The sequence below is a fragment of the Falco biarmicus genome, chromosome 13, assembly GCF_023638135.1.
Source record: "Falco biarmicus isolate bFalBia1 chromosome 13, bFalBia1.pri, whole genome shotgun sequence".
NCBI classification, from domain to species: Eukaryota; Metazoa; Chordata; class Aves; order Falconiformes; family Falconidae; genus Falco; species Falco biarmicus.
Genome location: NC_079300.1, coordinates 7,891,577 through 7,914,042, shown reverse-complemented (window position 1 = coordinate 7,914,042; position 22,466 = coordinate 7,891,577). Strand labels below are relative to the sequence as shown.

Sequence of the window (22,466 nt, the reverse complement as noted above, 5' to 3'; positions counted from 1 at the left end):
TTCCAAATTGCATGTACCAGCATTCAGAACCCTAACAAGAAAATCAAAAATCTATTGAAGAAATCAAGCGAAGTAAAGGTTGCTTGGGGATTTTTTTTATATGACCAAAACTCAATATTCATAGAAAACATTCACCTTCACTTCTGTTTTGAAGTTCTTTTGATAGTTGAATAACTACTGTCAACAGAAAAGACTGACAAAAAATAAAGCTACCAATGTTAATCTTGATTTCCTGATAATATGCATTGGTCTGTGACGGCTTGGAAAAGATTTCAAACTGGATACTGTATCTATGGCAACCTGTAGCTAAAGTTCTTCACTTTAATTAATTAAAAAATAATTACCTCATTTCTTCCTGTGATTTCTTACATGCTTGTGGCTTACAGTAGCAAAACAGCTTCTAGTATAATATAGAATAAACACGAACAAACGGGAGGTGGAAGCTTGATGCAAAGCTGCTAATCAGAAGAGGACTGATGTTCTAGAACTGTCTCAAAGAAGAACAACGGAGCTAAGAAGTCTGACTAGTTTGAAGACTGAGTTTGAGTAAAATCAGACTTCAATAAAATACCTGTTTGCACAGGCTGAAGATCAGCATTACCTTGTAATCACAGTTCTTCCCCTGCTGAAAATTTGCTGAGTTTAGGAAACTTATTTTTTCCTTAGTTTGGAGTAAGTAAGATTAGTAAGTAAGAAGAATCAATCCTATAGCTTCAACAGTACAGAATGACTTCACAGAACAGAAGTGGAACAGAAAAGAAAAATTAGGATGCATTTGTTCTTCAGAAGTTGCAAGCAATTATTTATCACTGCTAAAGGGCAGTCCTCTAATTAATTAGGCATGATTTTCTCCAGGGCTTTACAGAAATTAATTAAGCAACTTTATCCAGAAATTCCTGAAGAAGCCACAAAACACACTATCAGACTCTTTGCCATAGAGCTTTCAAACCCTATATGCAGCGGACGAATGATATATACTCCACAGAAATGTAAAAGTTCCTTGAAAATCCTTCAATATTTATTCTGTAATTTCTTAGAACACAGACTTGCATCTATACTTAAGAGTGATGATGCATTAAACAAAAATAATATAACTATATTTTAAAATGTTATTTACTGGCAGTAACTGGTATGAAATATACTTTATTTCAAATAACGTAGCTGTTGGTAGCAATTGCCAGCATGTTGTTCCTTGATTGGTTTATGCTACACTTATTTTTCAAACGAAAGAAACATGCTTATGCTGAATGATCTGGAGGAAATTATTTTTCTTTTAAGGATGTCTCAGTCTGAAATACTCAAAGTCAAAGCAGATGTGCTACTATTTTGAAGGACTGGAGGGAAGTAAATTAATAAAAGTATTATTTCCAAATGGCTCACAGATGATGTTCTGAAAGCTTCATAGGGTTTTTTATTTAGAAATCATACAAAACATCCGATTCCTAAGAAGGAATACCGTTTCTAAACAAAGCAGCAAGCAGTGTCTACTCTTTGATGCAGTAAATTGGCTTGACCTTGATCTCTCATTCCGATCCTGTGTAGGTTTATCACCTTAAGTAACTTCATACCATGAGGCTTGTTTCAAGACCATTATAATCACAGCCAAAATCTGAAAGGTCATTATCATAAGAGTTAATTATGGATAAAAAATTAATTATGTCATAATATGTTCTTTAAAGAAATGCCTAAAGTTATATTTTTATTACCTTCAATGGCATGAATACACACAAAATTAACACTTTTAAAAATCCTGGTTAATGTAATTTGCTTGTTAATGATCTCACCACCAAACTTCTAAACCCTCTTGCCTGGGTAGTATGTTAGTGAGGGGAGTATCACATACTAACTATTTTTTCAATTAATTCCACTTATTTTTGTACTATATTCAAGAAATGTTCTTGATTAATATTGCAAACATAGATGAATGGCTCATATCTGTCATGACAAAAAATGTGGAACCATATATTTCTTGGATTTAAAAAATGTTATCGACCCTACTATTTATAAGAAAAATGCAATAACGTATAAAATATGAAGTTTCTGTCATATTTAATACATTCAAAATCTAGTACTTTGTATAACTTTCTGAGATTACAGGCTGTTCCTCTCTGTCACTACATATTCTTGGTCTATTTAGCACCATAAGCACAGACCTGAGCAAGATCTGCCAGGAAGGAAAACTGAATAGAACTGTATCCTAATCTGAAGACTTGCTAGGCCTTGGCATGAGAGCTCTGCAACAGCCTTCTGTGAAAGGGTTTTTACAGTTACCCAAACAGCTGCTGTGAAATGGGCTAAAATGTCTAATTAAGTCCACGTATTCAAATAAATGTCATTATCCCCCCAAACCCCCAAGTTCTCCGCAAGGTCAAGATCATGCACATTCACGGAAAGCATGAGAAATTGTATGTCCCGGATAAACTCTTCATCTTCAGGACCACCAATGCGGTGTTACGTTACAATATACACAATAATATGTACTATATCAAAACCAAAATGGGTCTGATGCATACTACAGACAGAACTCTGTAAGTGTACAAATCAATCTAATCAAAAAGATGGAAGAAATCCATGAGAAGTACATACAGGTACAGACAATAATAAATTAATGTATGTACACCCAGGTTTACCATTCATATCAGGGAAGTGAGAAAGCTGGTTTCCAGCCATGGCATAATCTCTAATTATAGTGGTTTTCTGCTTTTGCAGGTGTAATGACAAGATTTTTGTGTTCCCTGTTTAAATAAGATTTAATGTCTACTGTAATTATATCTCTGCAGATGGCTAATTCAGTAGTATTTATGCAGCAAATGCTCTTTAAATAGTAAAAAATTCCAAGACAACAAATACAGTCATTACTTCATGGTCATTACATGTACTGGTGATTCCAAAGGAAAAACCATTTGAAGTGCCACTTGGATGGATCAGGTGTTTTGAGAGTGAGTTACAGTCACTTTATTGTACCTTCTCAATATTAAGAAAGGGCATAATTCAGCATGATTATCAGTCATGAGAAAAATAATAACCAAAGCAGGAATTTGTAAGAGCATTATCAAGCTAGTAGTTGCTGCTGATGTATGCTAGGATAAATGTGCTGCTCCACACACGGATGAATGTTAAAAGAGTCAATATCCCAGTGGATGAAATTCTAACTATCTGGCCTAGAGAATAAACAACCACAGCGCAGTTCAATCACCCCAGAGGGGCCAGAACACTTCCCAAAGTTGCTCAGCACACAGAGAATGCTCCTGCTGCTAGAATATTGTTCCTACAGGTCCATCATGAATTAAACAGTTCCTACACTTTCCTAACTATGCCTGTTCTGGGGAGCTGCACTGGTAGCAAAAGGTATCCTGGGGAAAGCTTCTGTGCTATTTAGAGTTAGAGCTTAATTTCAATGCAACATTATGTGGATCCACTGAATGAGCGGATTCATGACTGTATCTTCTTCCCAGTCCCTCAAATCCCATTTTGAGTATCTGCACCATCTGAGTGAACAGGAAGTGATCTTAATTATGTCTGGCTTCTGGTAGCTGCTCAAGAGAGAAGAAAGTTCCTTTTGTCCTCCCACCCATGCTATACCCCCATGTAACAGTTGGGTACAATGTTTAAAAGGGATACAGTGAAGAAAATACTTTCAGTCCACCTTATACCAAGGTTGTTACTCCAGATTCTGCTAGTGATTTGGATGCATGAATTTGACTCAAATTACTATTTTAAATTGAAATTAGCGCACCAAACATGTTATTGCACTTTTTTTCAGGACAGCAATAGCTATATCTAGTGAGCCTAGTGTTCAGGATTTGGTTGGAAATATTTCTTAGTTTGTACCAGCCTAATTAAATTCACATCATTCCTTGTCATGCCATTAACTAACTGGTTTGGCTTTGGTTTTAGGATTAGAAAAAATAACCTGGCAGTTAAGAACTGCAATTAGTGTCTTATAAATTTTTTTCTAATCAAGAGTAACCTGCAGAGGTGACTCAATCTATCCAGTTTTCTCATAAAACCCACTTCTGACTATGCTGTAAAAACTCTGGATACCAACTCCCAATTGTCACCACTTTTTATGAATTCCTGGGCACCAGACACAAGACATCTATTTAGATAAGCATATAAACCAAGAACCTAATCCTTTCATTCAATGTCTGCTACCAAAGGCTGGGAGAAAACTCATCTTCCAAGCAAGAATTAATTAAAGATTTACCATGCAGTTAGCAGCATCTCAGATCTTCTGGCAGTGCACAGCTGCCACTGTTCACCTATCTGATGAAAACTTCTTTTTGCCTTCCCACATTCTTGGGAAGAACATAAAACTATCCTTGGAATATTTCCTGTGATTTTTTTTTTTTTTGCCATTAGTAGTTATGAAGTGAGCTAAAATGAAGCAAGTCTTACTGAAACTGCGTGTCACTTCTATCCTGAATATTCGACTTCGTCACGTCTAACTTATACTTGCATAAACTACAACTACAGTGCGTAAACACTATGGAGTTTGAAGGAAGAAGGTAGAAAAAAATGGGATGACATCTTAGGTGTAAAAAATACACTTGGACAAACATGTATCAGAGAAAAGGGATCTGAACAAGAACTGCAGAGCCAAGAAACACCAGTGAAGGACCGGAAAGTGAAATAAGTAATACCACTAATCATAACTACCTTTATAAGGTGTGGAACAATTATAGATGAAAAAGAGATGAAAATTTTGAAAGATCCAAGATATTAGGGTAAAATGTCAGATGAAAAATCACAGCTGTGCAGTAAGATGAAAATTCATTTATTCTGACAGAATGGCAAAATCTGAGGTGCGCTGTTCTAAAAACAGTACACAATTCTTTCTTCAACATCATTCTAGTATTGTATTTACAAATTGCACATGGCAGGTAACACAAGACAGACCATTATCTACTGCTGCCAGTACAACATGAACTGTTGCAGTATTTCCCACACTAAGGATCATCAGCACCATATCAATTCACTCTCTGCTCCACATAATGCCATGCAGGAAAAAAATATGAATTCCACGTGTTTGGTTCAGGGCAGTCAAAAATGTCTTCAACATTACAACAAAGTATACAGGAATATTTTCTACTTGAAGCCACAAATGAAGACTTCAAACTGAAAAACCAAATCTGCAAAGAGTTTATAAAATGAGACAGAATTCTTATCTTCTGTATAAACTCTGGGCTAGTTTTTTTCTTTTTCAGATGACATTGCACTACATGTTTACCGACATTAGTTTTTAAGATTAGCAGGATATTTGCATCTTTAATGCCTGTCCTCTATAAATCCCACGATGAATCCAGTTTGTTTACACATGGAGATTTAATACAGACTTTACCTTTCCTACTAAGTGTCTCTCTAGAAACTTGAGTCTTAGGTCATGTGAATTTTCACACCTGAGAATCTGCTGCAGTTTATCAGCAAAAAAGAAATAAGTCCAGTAGACTCTGTACATATGTCAGGAACATATACAACAAATCTCAGTCTGAAAGGAAAACTTATGTTCTGGTGAACAGCAAACACTTGAGTGGCATGAGATTAGAACAATGCAAGTTACTCTCTTGTGTGGTGGTAAAAACATCTTTTGATTGTTCTTTCATTTCATTATGGCAAATTTACGGTGCACAATCTATCCTTGCTTATTGCAAGTATTTTATTCATTATAATGTACTGATTTGTTGTAATTTTTTAGCTCAATGAAGTGTTAATGTCACACTTGGGTATCCATGGCAAAAAGAAGAAAAAGGAAGAAGTTTAACTTGTACAAATGAGCAATAAAAACTGCTGGAGGTCTTCCCTGGAAACACAGATTGTTTTCAAAATCCTCACTTTTTCACCTACTTATTACTCAATTCACTCAATTACATCTACTAGACAAGTACAATGGCCCTTGCAACAGTTCCATAAATAGCGGTGACAGATGCATACAACCTTACTGGACAGGTTACACTTGGCAACCTAAGATGAAACTCTTAAATGAAAAATTTTACACAAGTTGACTTTGATTCTTTTACAAAATTGTTAAAAGAACGGCCAGTCATGACATAACTGATCCTTAAGCTTATTAACATCTAATGATGGTCTAACTGGAGCCAAAATGACAGCCCGAGCCCTTGTGTGTCTTTTTTGGACTTTACTTTTAAAAGATCAAAGACACAAACTCTGTTTTTAGCGACTCAAGATTTGGAAATCTAGGTAGGAGCATTACACGGTATTCTAGGAAACCCTGCATACTGGATCCATCCAGTATCAACAGCATCCATCAAATATGAAGTTTAGACATGGACCCGAGGAAATCAAACATGTTCAGTATGAAAGGATATGTTACTGCACTGAGTGAGTGTCCTCTGCCTGATACTGCATGAAGTTTTCTTGATTATCTCATTTCTTTGCAATATTATTATTCATTGTTCCAATGCCACTGCAGTGCTACGCCTTTCAAGAAAGACACAAATTCCCTGTGTGAATACGTAAAGGAGTGCGCACACAGACTTGACAGATACATTAGGTTATTAGAAGCTGTGAAGATCTGCAAATATAAGAAATAAAACAGACAAGGAACATGGGGAACGGTCTTACCCAGCCTAGGCAGACATAAGATTTAAGGTCAATATTTATAAACACCAGGAAGATACTTGCTGTCTTGTTATCCATGATGCTGTCCATGTCGCTGTTTTGGTAGGTATTTTCATAGAGGGAAAAGCATGCAAAAGCATGACAGTAGACTTCTAGAGTCTGAGAGTTTTAGGGATTAGCTGATGCACAAAAGACAAAGATGTTCAGGAAAGACACAAAGAGAAGACACATTGCTCCGCATTGGATTTGCCCTGTTATCTACCTTACAAACAATCGTTTAGGGAAATTAATTTTGTTCTCTCTCAGAAGCCATGTAGAGATTTGGTTACTCCGTATCACAACAGGTGTCAGCCAGTACTTCCTTGACCTTATCAGACAAGCTGCTTTCACTGTAGGGAAACTGCCCCAGGTCTTTGTTTTAATCTACGTATACTTATGGCTGAAGCACCCTTCCTTACAGAGATAAAGTATCTTCTGCCCCTTGCAGTCAACTACATGTACCTTGCTGAATGCTGATGAGGGTAGAATTTGGGGTTTTCTTACTATACATGAGCATTTATAGATTCCTCTTATATCTCTGCTGAGGCTGACCATCTGATTGAGAGGACAATATGCTCGAGATTCCACCCACCCCACCCCCGCCCCGATCTATGCACAGTGCCTAAAGTGATTGAACCTCTGTTCTTACCTTTAGCTTCGTATGTGCTAAGCATAATCTATGGTTATTATTACTAGCAGCAAAATATGACCATCAGAATATATACATAAATGTTCAGCATAAGTCTATATTCTAAGAGTGGAAAGCAAGAAACGGCTAGAGGAAAGAAATAAACATAAAAATTTCTACTGATTGTTCCATTAAAATAATGACAAAATGTAAACCACAAAATTATCAATATTATGATAAGGATTATGTTATGAGAAGAAAAACCAATAGCTATCCTATTTTGTTCCTAAGCATTTTTTTTTGGAAATAGAGAGTCTGCCTGGGGTAACCACTGGGAATCACAGGAATTCTTCAGGTACAATAAAACTCAAGAGATTTTGTCCTAACCCCAAATCAAGCCCCAGGGTAACCTCTGCAAAGAAGGATAATGTTTCTCAACCTATTATTTTTCATTCTGCCTAAATTTCTGGATAAGACTAAAATACCCTGATGACAGCTGTACTTGTATATTTCCAGCACAGTTGGAAATAGAATATCATGGGGAAAGTATGCTATTGCCGAATTTTCAGTGCAATGTCATGAAGTTCAGATAAGAAGGATAATCATCTAAACTACAGTGTTTACTTACACTGGATTGAACAACCTGCCAATGACAGTCAACATTACTTAACTTTATTCAGGATATCCTGAATATATATATACATACATATATATATATATATGAAATTGCCAAAAATTGAAGTAATTTTAATTCTGTTAGTAATTTTGAATAATTTTATTGCTCATTATAGAAAAATAATGCATCAATTATGCCCAAATGTTGCCCTATGACACTGACTGGAATGAGGCATCTATTTTTTTTTAAGTACCTATATACAGTAAGGGACTGCAGCTGTGGCAACGTGCGTACAAACCATACATAAAGACATAGAAAAGATATATTAGTTTCCCTGTAGTGGGCAAGCACAAGTAGGTTGCAATCCACCTCTTGCGACAATGCAAAAAAATCCACCTTCCTTTTTAAGTCGAGTTCTAGAAGAGAAAACATGATACGGATCTAGAGAGCTGTGAATTAGGACAAACACAAGCCTAAAAATGATGCCTAAACTTCAGCAGATTTGTCAAGTACTTTGATTGAGGTTGAGAATATGAGTCCAAATGGGTATACAGGAAGCAATCATTTTTTCATGAAGAATACGTGCTTTACTGTGCACACAAATTCTTCCTTCAGAAGGCTGTAAATTACAGTATTTATGGAATCTTAATGATCTAAACACAGTTGGAGCCTGAAGGTCAAGGCTGCAAACTGCATCCTAAATTTCTGTTTACAGATGAAGCATAGTATTTATTGCTGCACTGCTTGCGCTGCTATAGTTAAAGGGCTGCCAGCATTTCCATTATAAACCACTATTTCAGGGGTTTATAACTTGCCCATCAATCTTCTGACTGGGATGAAACATGGCATAGAAGGTCCTGGCTGTGAGACTGATTTTTTCGTTTGTTTTCTTTACCAAATTACAAAAAGAAAAGCTTAAGTTGTACAAGCAAAAAAAAATCCCAAACCCCCAAACCAACAACATCATTTTTTTCAAGTACTTCTAGTGTTCCTGTGATAAAACTAAAGCTTCAGAACACAAAACAGATTCATATAACTGCATCAAATAATAGAGGGACTTTTAAACCCTAAAAGTGAACAATAACCCAAATAAACATATAATGTTAGGTACTTTTTTTTTTAAAAAAAAATGTATTGCAGATTTTTAATGGCAGGAAAGGAAATCAGACATTACCACTGTCTTTGACTCTGTTTGCCTTAAAGGTAAGTCTACACTACAATTACACACCTTGGCACAGTACAAGAATGCATTGTTTTTAAGTAAGTATCTAAATGTTGACACACCTTACTGTTACACACTTCAGATTATGTCAGGTAAAATAGTTCAGAGTAACGTCAAATCCAATGTTTCCCCACAAACTCTGAAGTAACCTTATCAGCCACTGTTAAATCCTGTATCAAACCTAATGAAATAAGGAGGGGAAACATTACAAAATTTTCCCTTCCATGCTATCTACTTTACCACTGTGAATCCCATGCTCTGCGCTGAAGTAGTGCTGAGAGCAGGAAGGTGAAAAATTCAATTCACATCATACCTGCGTATGTAGCAATTACATCTTGATGAATATGAAACTTAATACTGCAAGCACTGCAAGAATTTAAATATTAGGAGACCTCAAAACCCCCTCTTACTGGAATCCTAAGTTTTGGCATGATTTGTTTCTACAAATAAGGACAGGGCCAGATTCAACAGAGTGCTGTTGCGATGCAACACAGACACAATACATTACATTAAGCAGTTTTATGGCTCCTTTGCAACACTATACCAGCTCAGAAAAGAAAGACAGCAGTGCTAAACCTGGAATATTAGATTTTATTTAATCACATTTTGGTTTATTTCTTTATAAGTCCAGTCACAGCAGGAATGAAGCAAATTAGTCCCTCCCCAAATATCATTATTTTATTTTCTTTATTATAGCTGTAGGGATTTTATTCACTAACACCGTTCAGTTCAGCACAATTATCTTTCTTTTTCTTTTTTCTTTCTTTTGTTCTTGTTAAAAGATGACCACGTTTGGTTTATGACAAGATGGAAGCATCTCTTCCTCCTTTCCTCCTGATGCTGTAGCTTTCTGCTTTTCTTCCAAAGTCTGTCTCTACCATCTGTCTGTTTTGTGCCCACTTGAAACAATCACTTGCACAAGACGTTTGACAATTTTTCTCATCAACTGCATCAAAGTACTGTCTTATTACTTTAGTTGGTTCTCGTGGCAAGTATATTTATATTACTAAATAACATAGACACCTCATTCACTTCCGTGTCCTGGCCCCTGTCAGTCTCCTGTGCCTGTATGTCAGTCCACTTCTGAGCTCTCTTTTTTGAGTATGCCAAGTAGTTTCCCCTAAAGTAAAATCTGGGTATGGCTTTAGGGATGGTTTGACTTGGGAAACCTCCTAATGGGCAGTATTGATGAGCCATTGGTTATCTTCAGCCAGAGTCCTTCAAAATAATCCCAGTAGGTCTGGTGAAGTCAAACAGCACACATATGCCCTCACCCTATAGCCCAGGGCATTCCAAACATATCCCTGGGGCTGAGCTATGGAACACCACTTTGATGGGCTGTAATACAGTGCTTTGGGCAGTTTGTACTGAAGCACATGCACACACTTCATAACTTCTCCTGAACAGCCAGCGGGCCAGGCATTACTCAGACAGGCTTGGCCAATTCTTGCTCTTTGAACTTTTCTTAAGCTACTGATTGCCATTAGTTTTTTTTGTAGAGGAATCTATGGTAAGAGATATAGACCTGTAGACTTCTTTCTTAGAAAGTGAAAGATGGAATGATTATGACATCTTACAATCAACCTGGGTAGTGCAGCTGAATCCATATTGGAGAATAATTCTAACCAGAGACACGATGTTATGAATGGCGACTGACTAAGGCCCTCTGACTCACTCCACTGTACTGCCTTCGACTGGTTGAAACGCACCCAAGAGCACTGCTATATAATTAAATATGCTAAATAATGCTACACAGTATCTTGTATAATTCTGAATCTTCAATGAACTGTAAAAAGTTTTAAATAAAATATAGGAGTTTGTCAAGCAGTATTAGACTTCAAAGTATTTTCTTCTTCTGAAAGCTCACTGTACCGTCTAACACAAGTAGCTGTCATGCTGCCTGAGTAGCCATCACACTGTACATCTTGTTAGCAGTGATGTCATAACAGAAATGCTACAATGCTGCATTCTAACGACCTCTTGTATTGTAATTAATTATTTTTTTTTTCTGCAGAAATGATGAGATAGGAAAAAAAAGCTTTACTCTTGGATACTCAATGAGATTTTTTTTTTGTGAAGAGCATAACAGTTTTCAAAACACAATAATGCAAGATTACTATTGTAGCTCAAAAGAGGAATGTGTTGAACATCATACCTGTAAAGTCCTGGAGGAACTTGATGAACCAGGAAGCTTTTCTCCAAGCTTTGTAGCACATCATTGAGCATCCTGACTCTGATAGGAGCTCGCTCCTTGGGGTCATTAGCTGGGCGCATCTCATCTGATTGGAACAATTCTGCAGTGTCCCTCAGATGTGATGCCACTGTAAGCAACTGAGGAATGTCTACTTCTTCACCTAGAAACAGTAAGAGCAAGACAGTTGCCAGTGATTCAAAGAACACCACTTATTACACTTGCCTACAAGTCAAAATTAATAGTCCAATTAAAACCTGAGCCTCTTTTCCCTTGTGAGAATTGCGTAATAGATCAAGGAAAGCCACAGATCATTGTGCATAAGCTCTGATTATTTTTCAAAGAAGATCAATTTGGGCTCTGATGTTTTAGGATCTAATAAGCTATGAAGAATGATTTTGGGCACAACTTGAAAGCCACCACTGGAAAAACAGGCATGCAGGAAGCAATGGTTATAAATCAGTAACTATAACATTTCCTCCTGAGACAGAATTTATTCAATGCCATTTGATGCTCTCAAGTTTGAAAGCTTGTGCTTGAATTCCATAATGACTGCTGCATAGAAGATTGTGATATGCAGAGTTTAATTGAATTTTGTTCAACTTTTAGAATTCTAGAGGTTAACAACAGTTGTACAGGGGATGTGAAATTCTTCCTCTTAATCACTTAAATCATACGGCAATGAACCAACTAACACTTTGATATCCAAACATATATTCTAATCCAGTCGATATTTTCAAAACTTTATAAATTTGGAATTTTAACTGTTACTTTGTTCGTAATCCTACAGACTCTGAAAGAATAACAGCCCACAGCACTCTGGAGGACACTGTGATTTCAGTATTTCCCCGTCTGCAGTAGGTGAGCTGGAGCACTGTGAATGCGCTGTCTGTTCCCACCTGCAGGGCAGCTGAAGAGCATGCCCTCCTTTCCCACTGTGCGCATAGACTGTGTTAATTTTTACAAGCACATAGCAAGAGAAAGCGTAGTCTGAACGTGATATAAAGGAAAAAGTAACATCAGTCAGCAATAACCACTTCCAGGATGCAGAAATTATCTTTAAGACCAAGCCTCACTTTGCCTATTAAGGACAGAAAATCAACTAACCTTAGATCTTGCAAATGACAATTTAATCAAAACAAACCACTCAGCTTTAGAAGCTGTCTCACCTTTAGTTGACTGTACAAACCCCAGTGTGTTCAGTATCCTAGTGACTTAGATAATTACTCCAACAGAGTGGTTCAAGACACTAATTAAATGAATACTAAAGTTCCTTGTCTAACAGATATAGGGAGAGACCAGAAATAGTGAATGGAGAACATCAACCCAGTTCTCAAACTATTTATGGATGGAGTCTGAAAGGTGAGCAACAGGAATGGAAAAGTAAATAGGTACAACTAAGACATTCAACGAAATGCCTGAATATGACATATTCTCCCTCTCATACGGAAAAAGAGATTTGCTATTGGACACATTTCAGCAAAGGCAAAGAAGTTCATAGATCCCTATGCACTCCTGTCATTTAGCTGACTAACGTGTTCTAATCTAGCAAAACGTGAAATGATCCAAAATACATGGACAGGCACATGTTGGTGGCAGAGAAACTCTCAGATTTCCTCAACTATCCAGGTGAACTTCAACAATGAACAGAAGAAGCTCCCTGTAGGAACGTGAGTGAGAGAAGATGGTTTATGTCTGTCTCAGTTTGGGACAAGGTTGCTTTGTCAGTGGCTCTTGCCCAATCCACCCTTCCCTAATTAGAATGGATAACAGGCATTGTAGTACCTTGATGTCCAGGATTGGTATCTGACTGTATTTGGAGTAATTTAAGATCTGATTATATTAGGTTGATCCCTCAGAAAAATATTCTCCAAGCATATAAACTTGGTACACTTGGGATATTTTTCAAATTATCAATATCCTTAATTTTCAAATCTCAGGCAAACATCCTGTGCAGCTGAAGAACTTGCAATTTCCATGCATATAATCCAGGCATTGTGCATACCTTACCCTGGGACTTCTGTCAATATGGAAAGGTTTAAATTCACCGTTAGAAAGAGTTCTTTGTTTTCAGCAAAGCACTTCATATTCCAAGTAATGTGCAACATCTATAATTTCTAATCTATTATGTAAACAATTATAAATATCAGCTATACCTTTTCAATAGGGAAGCTGAGATAAAGGGAGAAGACATCATTCAATATTTGGAAATGAAGCCAACCAGACCACCCTTTTAAACGCAAATATTCTGTAAATGCTCTCCCTCCTCCACAGCATGCATTTTGCCCCTAAACCAGCTACATTTTATTTTGCAGTCATGAGTAAAAAGCACTGTGTACATCACACTCTAAACCAGCTCTCATAAAACAAATGACCAGGCCCTTTCTTAATACTTCAGTACAAAACCTGCAAGTGTCTGGCTAGTATTGCCACAGAGAACTGAGGACACAGCTTTAAGGGCATCACCAGTTTTTACCACAACACACTGAACTTCACTGTCAAGGGAAACTGTGATTTATGCTCTTCTCCAGTTGAGAAGCTGGGAGTAGAAGAGTAAATGATTCTTAAAGGAAAGGATGCATTAACTAATAATGTCTTAAACATCTTGTGATGCTTCTACAGAAAAAATAAAAAAAATTGTGTTACTTCACTCAGGAAAAAACCACCACCACATTATTGTATTTTGCATTCCTTGTCCTTTTGTCTCCAGTATGAATCATGATGAATCACCTAAGCTAGCTGTTTAGTTGTTAGAGAAATAAAATTGCCAGTATAAGAAAGTGACTCAAGAGTATGTATACTCTTGATCAGAGGATTAGACTGTTGAATTTCATTACATTTGCTAAATGTAACGGGACTTTATTCAGAAACAGGATACAGCAAATAGGTGTTTATTTTTACAGACACTGAATACAATGGCCTTTCCTTATGTAACTGATTGCTTTTATGAAAGCACTGCTAGAGATTTAACATTTTAATATTGTGTTTGTGCCCGCTGGTATGAATGTACTTGCCTATGAGTACCTGCAGAAGAATGAACACAGACAAATCAGCAGTTTAAGGCATGACGCTCACTCACCATGCATGTGACTATGTGTTTGCATGTAAGAGAGAGAGGGGAAATGGCTTTAGGCTTTGATTAGCTTGCAAATTCAGGATCAGCTATGTGTTGTATTCACTACGAAGATTTTGTGTGCAAAACTGGATGATCAGACCTGGCAGTGGAAAATCTGAATGGGAAAGCTTTGTAGAAAGTACCCTAAAGGGGGCAGAAACACAAATCCATGAACATCCTCAGTACAAAGAACATGTTGCCATCAGCTTCAATTTTGGTACCATGACTGCTACTACCCAAACAAATTAATCTGGTATTCCTGTAACAAGTCTCTTTTCAAAGAAGCTAACATTAAAAAGGCATGCTGTGACATACTATTATGCATGTCGATACAGAGGAAGCCTGGAGAAGAGAAGGCTCCAGGGAGACTTTACTGTGGTCTTTCAAGGGGGCTTGTAAGAAAGACAGGGACAAACTTTTTAGGAGGGCCTTCTGCAATAGGACAAGGGGTAATGGTTTAACACTAAAAGAGGGTAGATTTAGAGTAGATGTAAAGAAGTATTTTTTTACAATGAGGGTGGTAAAACACTAGAACGGGTTGCCCAGAGAGGTGGTAGATGCCCTGTCCCTGGAAACATTCAAGGTCAGGCTGGACAGGGCTCTGAGCAACCTGGTCTAGTTGAAGATGTCCCTGCTCACTGCAAGTGGGTTGGACTAGATGACCTTTAAAGGTCCCTTCCAACCCAAACCATTCTATGATTCTATGAAGTTATCAATGACTTCATACAGAACTGATGAAACATATATGGCCTAGTGATACAGAATAAATGCTCAACCTTCCCTTTCAGTACCAAATGCTTTGTCCTTGGAAAATGCATTTGTCCATAACTTTTTTTTCTAAAGGCTGATGAAAGGTTCGCCAGTAATACTATATAATATCCTTGAAAGAATATTGAAGACAAGATGTCAGTGTCTAATGGCAAAAGAAGGTATTTCTGTCTTACATACAGATAACATATACAGATAACTTACTGTTGCATTTTTCCCCTCTATAGCAGTCAAGGATAATGAGTTCAAGAGGAAAATGGTAAAGAGGGAAACTTTCTGACCATTACAGACAGATGGAGAAAGTAACTCTGAAAAGCACCCTAAATGATCAGGGAACTACGGTCAAGCAGGTAAAACACCAAGCTGAAGACTAGCAAATAGCTGTAGGCGATGGGTATGCAGCCATCAAGTAATGACAGAGCTATGTTTCTGTATTGATTTTTCTAAGGACAGAGAGTTTAGACTGATGTTTTGAAATGTATAGGTTGAGGCAGGGCTGTGGAAAGTCATGCAGACTTTCTAGGAAATGGCTTATCATAAACCAGATTATTTTTAAACTTCTGCTAGCACTGCCTACTATTATCACCCCAAGTACTTCAGCTGTTGTAACATCTGTAAAACATCCATCCCAGGGAGAAGAAAGGGCCTAACTGATAGGAAGCAACGCACAACTGACACTGCATCAGCCAAAGAGCTGTAAATCACAGCCCTTGCCCTCCCTATACAGGGAAAACCAGCAAATCTCTTGCACTTAATTTGTCTTCATAGGCCTCTCACAGCTAGGCGGTTCACAGCTTTTCTAATTTGTGTACTGGCTTCAGCAGCCTGTGATGACACCCACAACTAGAGGATCAGCATGTGCGCCTAAGTGCTTCCCAGCCACAACCTAAGGCTGGGGCAACAGAAACTAATATTTTGAAAAGTCTGCGTGAGTCCAGGTGAGCCCAGTGACTTGCAGTAATGAAAACTGGTATCAGCTTCAAAAGCCAACAGCACCTAAGCAAGCGACATGGCTAGCACCGAACCTGGCTGCCTTTATTTTTGTAATCCATGTGATTGAAATTGTCATGGCTTAGTCAGTCAGGTACAAAAGTACAGAAAGGCTTTTAATCCTAATGAGACACTTTTAACAACTCCATCATCAGTCCCTGAAGCTTGCTGTAATATAAAATTCTAACAAGGCTCAAACCCAGTGCAAGACAGGCTACAAGGAGCAAGTTCAGAGTGCACAGTACTAAAAGCATTCAGCAGATAACACAAATATGTTTTGAATAAAAATGCTTCTATACATACAAAATACTTATACACAAATGTTTATACATTTGTAGTCACATATAGGTGCAAAATACTTCTACAGAAGTGCTTAAAAGAACCATCTGTATCATTCACACACCAGATTTGACATCTTGTCTGTGCCCTACCTCAAAAGATAGATTGGGTTTTCATAGCATGTGAAACCCAGCGAGATATTCTTGTATTCGATTCAAGTTGCAGTGAGTATTGATTTTAAATGCATGAAAGGCACAAACACTGCACAACTGCAATGTGTAGTTAACAAGAATATTTTAAACTGTCACATATTTATGAGTTTCTCTAAAATATCACATCTGTGATCAGACAGATAACAGCCTGAATAGCCCTGGGGACCTGGATTTGAGCCTTGGAACCCATCTCACATCATTTATGACCACAAGTTTTCCTGTATAAACATCAGACCATCAGCAGATGCACAAAAAGAAATGTCTCTGCAGTCACAACCCTTCCTTTCAGGTAAACGCAAAAGCAGTAGCTTGTTTCCAAGAGTTCTGGTGTGTGCAAGCAGAGAGAACACATGTCGCTTAACAGCCCTTTCCCCATCTTTCTGAGGAACAGGCCTCAAGCCAATGTAAACACTGTGGATGACATTTCCCTATAACCTGCCATCCAGCCTACCCTGAATGTAAGAAATGGTTTATAAACCGCTGAGTAACATCCTATTGAACTTAACCGAGCCAGCAGTGCAGACGCCCACCACACTACAGAATTAAATCCTTTGGAAACATAAATAGATACAGTATTAACTAATATTGAGACACACACATCCTTTTGTGAGGACACTCGGGAGACTGCAAAACTGTGACTCAAGTATTTGCATGTATGACTTAACTTCAAGAAAGTGAGGAAGTCCAACAGGCAATAAAATGTGTGTTTAAGTGACTGGCTGAAGCAGACTGCAGAGGCACAAATTAAGCCTAATGAACATCTTTTCTAGCACTGTCTTATTGGCTTTGAAAATGAAAATAAACTGTTATTTGACACAAGTCAGAGACAGATGAGACGTGAAAGTAATGAGAAAAGTCATTAAACAAAATTCCAAAGTGAACAACTGGGAGAAAATTTATCCTGCTGGCCCTACAGCCTCAAAAATAATTTTCCCTCCTCTGAAGTGGTTGAGATAAATGATCTAACTGAAGTTAGAGGAAAAAAGACAGGTTAAATCAACATTCCCTGTTACTCAAAATAAAGAAAAAAGGAAGAACAATAGCAGACACCTCATGTTCAGTTGCAGGAATACCAGCTGAGCCACACTTTTCATTTGATGATCATTCCCTGCTGTGTTTAAGCTGAACTAAACCAATGTTTATATGGCACAACAGAGCTAAAATTACTTGTCTTTTTGGATGCTCACCGATTCCGGACCAATGCTAGCCCTCTGATTCCTAGGTCTGGAAAATGATGGATGGCAAAGATTAAAGAAAAGGTATCATATGTCTATGAATGTGTATTACAGAAAAGTGATACTTTATACTATAGGGAGTGAATGAAATGCAGGGGCAACACCTCAAGATTGCAAAAAAATCTTTCACATTCCACTAAAATATATGTGAAGTTTTGGTGTGATTTTATAGACCATATATTTTTATTGAACAGATCAACTTGAGAGTTCCTTAAATGCATAAACAGAAAACATATTTTTGAAAGGCCTTATTAGCACACTACAGGTAATCTGTATCAGAGATGTAATTGGAGATGAGGAAATAACAACACATCAATACACCAATAACACAACACAATATGCCACATTTTTCCACTGTGAGGTTCCAACAAGACCACACTTTGGAGCAGTCTTTCATGGGGGTTCTTGTCAGGGACATACATTTCACCATTCCTTTTAAGTTTACTGAATTCTGACCAGAATACAAGCTTCTGAAATATCTCAGTTTATACATATTCAAGGAATTATGTTAGGGTTTGGCAACATAGGGAAAAAAGACTGCAAAATGCTTATTATTTTATCAAGTTCTAAAAGACCAAAAGACAACAGAAAGAGATAGAAATGAGAAGGCAACACAGGAATATTAGTAACAGCTCCAGAATCTTGATGGAGCAGTCTCATAGCAAGGCATTCATCCTACACCTAGCAAACAGGGCCAAATCCAAAGTCTATGAGAATTATATCTGCATAATTTCCAAGTTACCAGTCACTTCTACCTTCTGACTAAGAACTTTCTTGCCCATCTCCCTAACCCCAACTTGTTGTCACAAACACATCAAGATCAGTTTCAAATACAGAGCTTTCAGGGTCTCAGTGCTTAAACAACTCAAACAATACATATTGGTAAATTATCATGCTTTTCATGCCTGAAAAAGGCTAAAAGTTAGCATGCTCTGCCAACAAGGTGAGTTAGTGGAATAACCAAACAAAGAGGACAAATGTGAAAATTAAGGAGCCAAATGGCAATGGGATTAAAAGCCCTCTCTTGCTTGTACTGAACAAAGTCTTGAAGGGAATTAAAATAACGTTCAGTCTCAGAGGTTATCTTTTACTGTAAATATGAGCATTTAATACTAATTATTACCTTACTGACAGAGTAACATCAGAAGAAAAATAAACATTTTACGGCTTTGTTTAGCAACAAAATTTGTGTTTTGTTTAGCATTATATAATTACACAGTTTTATTAGTAAAATCACTGGCTATCATTCAAAAAGAAATTGAAAATCCGTACTCAGTGAGTAGATGATCCTTCCCCCCCCCCCCCCCCCCCCCCAAATTAATGGAGAACAATATTCCTCAAACAAAAATTACCTTTAAGACTGTTCTGAACTTCTAACGCGATGTCGAGGGCATTAAATGGCAAAACCGGTTCATTGGCAATTTGCAAAGTCACTTGTCCTGTTAGCTGAAAAATAGAAAAAAAACCCAAAACCCAGTTATAATAATTTCTACGGATTTAATAGTCAGCATTTCTTTTGGAATAGCACATACTTTCATTACATTGGATTTTCAGGGAATAATTAAAAACCCCCATAAACACAAATCTGTGAAAAGCATTACGACCTAGACCATTGCTTTCTAATATGTTAAAAAATGTTACAAGATTACAAGTTATGACCACACACAAAAATTCTGGTTAATACTTTTTCTGTGGACCTAGGAAATTGCAGCAGTCTCTGAAGGGCCTTAGTTTTGCCTTGTTTTCAAATAAAACACCTCAACATTCTAAAAATAGGAATGAGTTCTATTTTTTTTATGTAGTTGTTTAGTTTTAGCTATTGGATTTTTAAAGTTTACAAAAGTAAAAAAAAAAAAAAAAAATCACAGACATTAATAAGCTTCAGATCAAGCTCATGGCTAAATGCAAGCTGACCTGAAAACCAACTGCATTTTGAAGAGATATGCGGCAACTTGATGCATGCAGATGTCCAACTTCCAAACTGGATAGAACACTACACACTCTCTGTAACTTACAGAAAAAAAAAATCCCAAATGAGTGAAAGGGAACTCTCAGTCCACTCCAGACTACACGCTAGCACCTGTCATGAAAGTCAGTGGCACGGATGGTTCTTTTCAACAGTTCCAGAGATGAGGCTGGGGACTGACTGGCCTGAGTGCTTTTTTTCCACTTGCAGAAGACAGGCTCTCCAGCTCAAGGCTTAGCCACGCCACAGGGGCTGTGTATAGAAATATGTCTTTCTGCTGAACTATACCTAGCCTGTGATTAAACAGAGGATTTCAGTCTCTAGGCTGCCAAGTCCATCACTGTTCACGGGAGCTATAAAGACACACTGACAAAAACATGCAAGAAACTTTCATTCATCTTCTTCGTATCTTGATATTGCAAAAAGGAAAAAAATACCTGTAGGGCTGTGCTCTAAAAGGGAATGATGGCTGTGGGGGATGGTGATCGTGTTGATAAAAATGTGGACTGAATAGAATCATATTGTACAATACTTCCCAAGGTGCTGGGGGGGGGGGGGGGGGGGGGGGGCGGTTAGAATAATATCTATCCTTCAAAAGCAATATGATAGTTGCTGTGCTGAAAGCAGCATTTTAATTCTACAATACAAAGTAGTAGGAAAAGACAATACTAAGGAATATTAAAAACAATAGTAAAGCAATTGAAAAGGAAAACTATCTCCAGGAAAGTGGATGAAAACAGGGTAATATAAAAAAGACAGGTATCCTGAAGAAAGATTAATGGAACCCCAACACTTCTCGGAAAGCATTAAAGAAATGACCTGGCCACAGACTGATTTGGGTACAGAGACTGAGGGAACATGCTGTATATCAGGCTGCAACCAACATCTGAGTGGAGACACACTGTGAAGCTACTGAGATTTACCTCTAGAGAATACGATATTGCAAAAGGCATGAAGAAAAAAAAAAACCACCAAAACTTACCATATATACAGTGAGAAAAAAATAGGAAGGAATAACAATATGTCAGGCTGTTATCGGAAAAACTAAAGAACGAAGAGCGAACTTGAAGGAAGATGAAAAATACTGTGTTTGGACATCTTTGTTGAAATATTACACAGTAACCCCTCATGAAACTTTTCTCCAAAACTACCCAACTGCACACACCATTAATGCTTGAAGGTTGTTATATTTTCTATCAGTGATTATACACAAATATCTAGGTTGAAAAGCATTAAAAACATTAGTTAGAATATCCGAGGGGTATTGCGGAAATAAAATAATAATAATAAAAAAATATATTGTTAGCGCAAACAGAAATCTGTAAAAAACTGTACACAGACCAGGTTCATATAATACAGCCATAAGCAACTGCAAAAAATCTGGTTCTAAATGTCCAGATGCCATGCAAAATCCTTCCTTGTCCTGCACAGAAATCTTTGAAGATACAGCTGCCCAAAATATTAACAACCAGTACATTGCTATGGAAAAGCAACTGTGGCAATGAAGGAAGTAACATCATATTAAAGATGAGGCACCTATATGGAGCATGAACCCACTGAACCCTAAATAGTCCTGTATCACATGAAACATTTTAATTCTTCCCTGACACCCAATTTCTGTAAAAATCTAATTCACTAATTAAAGATACATTTCCATAGGTATATTTTAGAGGGGGGGGGGACATGAACAGTTATACAGTGCTACTGATACTTTTCAATCCACTACTGCAATGTTTAAGGACACAAAAGTATGGAAAAAATGCTTCTTTTCTGAGGCATGAAAGTGGCATTAAAGAGGAGAATACTTTAGTAAGTGTCTTTCCTTTTCATCATTATCTTCTACAGAACCTGGCTTAATTTTTAAAAGTTCTTGCCTTATTTCTGTTTTTTCCAAGCAATTTTATTTTGCTTTTGACTACGTAAGACCAAAATTGTTTCCTCTCCTATCCAAATAAAGTATACCCTCAAAATCTTATGATGGACTGAAGCATTCTGGAAACTTTATAATATCTCTGTATGTAATACTGCAGATAGTTGTGTTTTAGTAAAGAGGTAAAAGTGTGTGTTTGTTTATTAAATCACGTAACTTTGTAGACTAATCTGGAAGAAATCAATCACATAAAGGAAAGCTCAGAGCATTGATTTGAACAGAGTAAGTAATAATGCTGCAGAACCATATATCAAACCCACATAATGCAGCAAGACAGAAAAGGCTACTGATTTCTTATTTATAATCTTATTTTTGGATATACCATTCCCTCGAGTACAACACTGAATATACATGGAAAACAAAGACAAGTTTCTGCCCCCTTTTCTCTGTTGAAAAATGGTTCAGACTACCTATTGAATTATTAAATGCAAGAATAACTTAGCAAAGAGTAAAGACAAGTATTTTCTTATAAAGTGAAACGCTTAAGCAGCATAATTGATTCTATTCCCATTCTGAACTGGTTATAGCACTAATGACAACTTCTCAAATAACATTTATACATAATAATATATACACAATACACACAATAATTGATGTAACATTTGCACAGTTATCAAGACTAAAGAAAAAACGTATAGTTCAAATGCTAATTGATTCTGAAATGCTTTTCTTATACAATTTAAAATGCATATGCAA

General features: G+C 37.1%; 1 protein-coding gene across 8 annotated transcripts in view; it reads right to left on the bottom strand.

Annotated features, from left to right (window-relative positions):
* Positions 1–22,466, bottom strand: part of NAALADL2 (N-acetylated alpha-linked acidic dipeptidase like 2) — a 507,046-nt gene that overhangs the window by 15,071 nt on the left and 469,509 nt on the right. For all 8 annotated transcript variants that reach the window (XM_056358613.1, XM_056358610.1, XM_056358614.1 and 5 more), the window contains 2 exons: positions 19,227–19,320; positions 11,240–11,438 (listed from right to left, as the gene is read on the bottom strand). In XM_056358613.1, coding sequence (XP_056214588.1) covers positions 11,240–11,438; positions 19,227–19,320 — 293 coding nt within the window. The remainder of the gene's footprint in view (positions 1–11,239; positions 11,439–19,226; positions 19,321–22,466) is intronic.